This window comes from Nestor notabilis, unplaced genomic scaffold, assembly GCF_000696875.1.
Source record: "Nestor notabilis isolate BGI_N333 unplaced genomic scaffold, ASM69687v1 scaffold24909, whole genome shotgun sequence".
Lineage (NCBI taxonomy): Eukaryota > Metazoa > Chordata > Aves > Psittaciformes > Psittacidae > Nestor > Nestor notabilis.
The window spans coordinates 12,461-13,974 of NW_009944490.1; the positions used below are offsets into that span (position 1 = coordinate 12,461).

Here is a 1,514-nt window from a genome sequence, read left to right on the forward strand (position 1 = left end):
CTCCCCTCCCCTCAGCCCCAGAATTGCCAGACAGGCTTCCTTCTCCTCACACTTTGCTTTTGTGAATACATCAACCCCTGAGCGTTTAATCCCCCACTCCAGACACTTTGCTTTTCATACTTCCCAGCAGCTAAAATATTTCCTTGATGCTAATGTAATCCCAAAAGGCAGGCGGGAGACGGGAGGGGGTGGCAGCGTCATCCCGAACCAGTGCCGAGCTCCTGGGAGGGAGCCTGGCGAATTCCCTTCGGGAACTAAAACCTGATGGGTGACAGGATGCAGCATCAGAGCCCTCTTCTGAGGTGTCCCCAAGCACAGCCCAGGGAGGGGGGGACACAGCATTGCCATGGAGACCCCAAAGTGCCACCACCTTCTGCCATGTGCACCCCATGAGGTCTGGGGATACAGGGACCCCCGAAACCCTGTGGTGGTGGGCAAGGTGGGGGAAAGGATTAAGAGGAGAAAGAGCAAGGAGAAGCCAAGGCATTGCTGACCTAATTTGAAAAGGGGAGGGGGGAGCAGCAGCAGGAGGGTTGTCATGGAAATAGATGGGGAAAAATTATTCCTGAGGATGGTGGCACATTTTGGGTCCCCCAGAGGAGGATGTGGAGGCAGGGAGACGTGAGGTGCTCCGACGGGCTCAGCATCCTTCTCCCAGCAACATCCCATAGCTTGGCTTGAGGCTGGGTAGGAACAGCAAAGAGAGACCCCTCCTTGGCTTCCCCACATATGGGTGTCCTGCTGCTCCCAAATCTTCCAGAAGACAAATCACTTTAGACCAAGAGATGGATGGGCAGCAGGAGGGTCTGGTCCCCCTCCTCTGCCCTAATGCCATGACACTAGAGGGGACACAGCAAGACAAAGCGGGGAGGGTCTCCTGCCCACCACAGCTATTGTATATAAGCCCATGAAAGGTAAAATCTTCAATCACAGCCTGGGCTGAAATGGGAAGCTCAAGGAGCCATCATTGCCAGGCAGGGGCTCAAACAAGCCCCCACCTCACTGGGGCTCATGTGCTCCCAGCAATGCCTCACCCCACTGGGAAGGTCTGAAACAGGGAGGATCTGTCCCAAAGTGCATCAAAACCCAACAGCATTCAGCCCCCTCAAGCTTCAGCATCACAGCCAGCTGGGGGGGGTCATGTCTCACCCCCAACTGATGCTCAAGGCATCAGGTGTGGGGTGATAGGAGAAAGGACAGGCAGGAAAGTAGCCAGAGGAGCAGGCACGGGGGAAGGAGGAGCAGGTTTTCCCAGCCAGGGAGCTCGGCGGCAGGTCTGCATTCCCAGGCAAGGGAAGACAAACCATGTTGCTTTTATTACCTGAGAAAATTGAAGCGAGTCCGAATACATCAGAGAGACGAGAAGTGACCGGCTCGTAGGGGGAAGCTTCATAGAACTCTTCTCCTGGAGGGGAAGGGGAGAAAAGAAATGGGGAGAAGCAGCAAATTAAACTCCGCAGAGAATGACCTCAGCCAGCAAAGAGCCTATGGCCAGGGGTGGGGCCGCCACCCCA

The 1,514-nt window shown here is 55.5% G+C and overlaps 1 protein-coding gene across 1 annotated transcript in view; it reads right to left on the bottom strand.

The window, feature by feature from the left end:
• LOC104411899 (GDNF family receptor alpha-2) overlaps positions 1-1,514 on the bottom strand; it is a gene marked incomplete at both ends in the record, with an annotated part of 16,242 nt that overhangs the window by 11,632 nt on the left and 3,096 nt on the right. Inside the window, one exon of the mRNA XM_010022446.1 lies at positions 1,322-1,405. Within this exon, the coding sequence (XP_010020748.1) occupies positions 1,322-1,405 (84 nt within the window). The remainder of the gene's footprint in view (positions 1-1,321; positions 1,406-1,514) is intronic.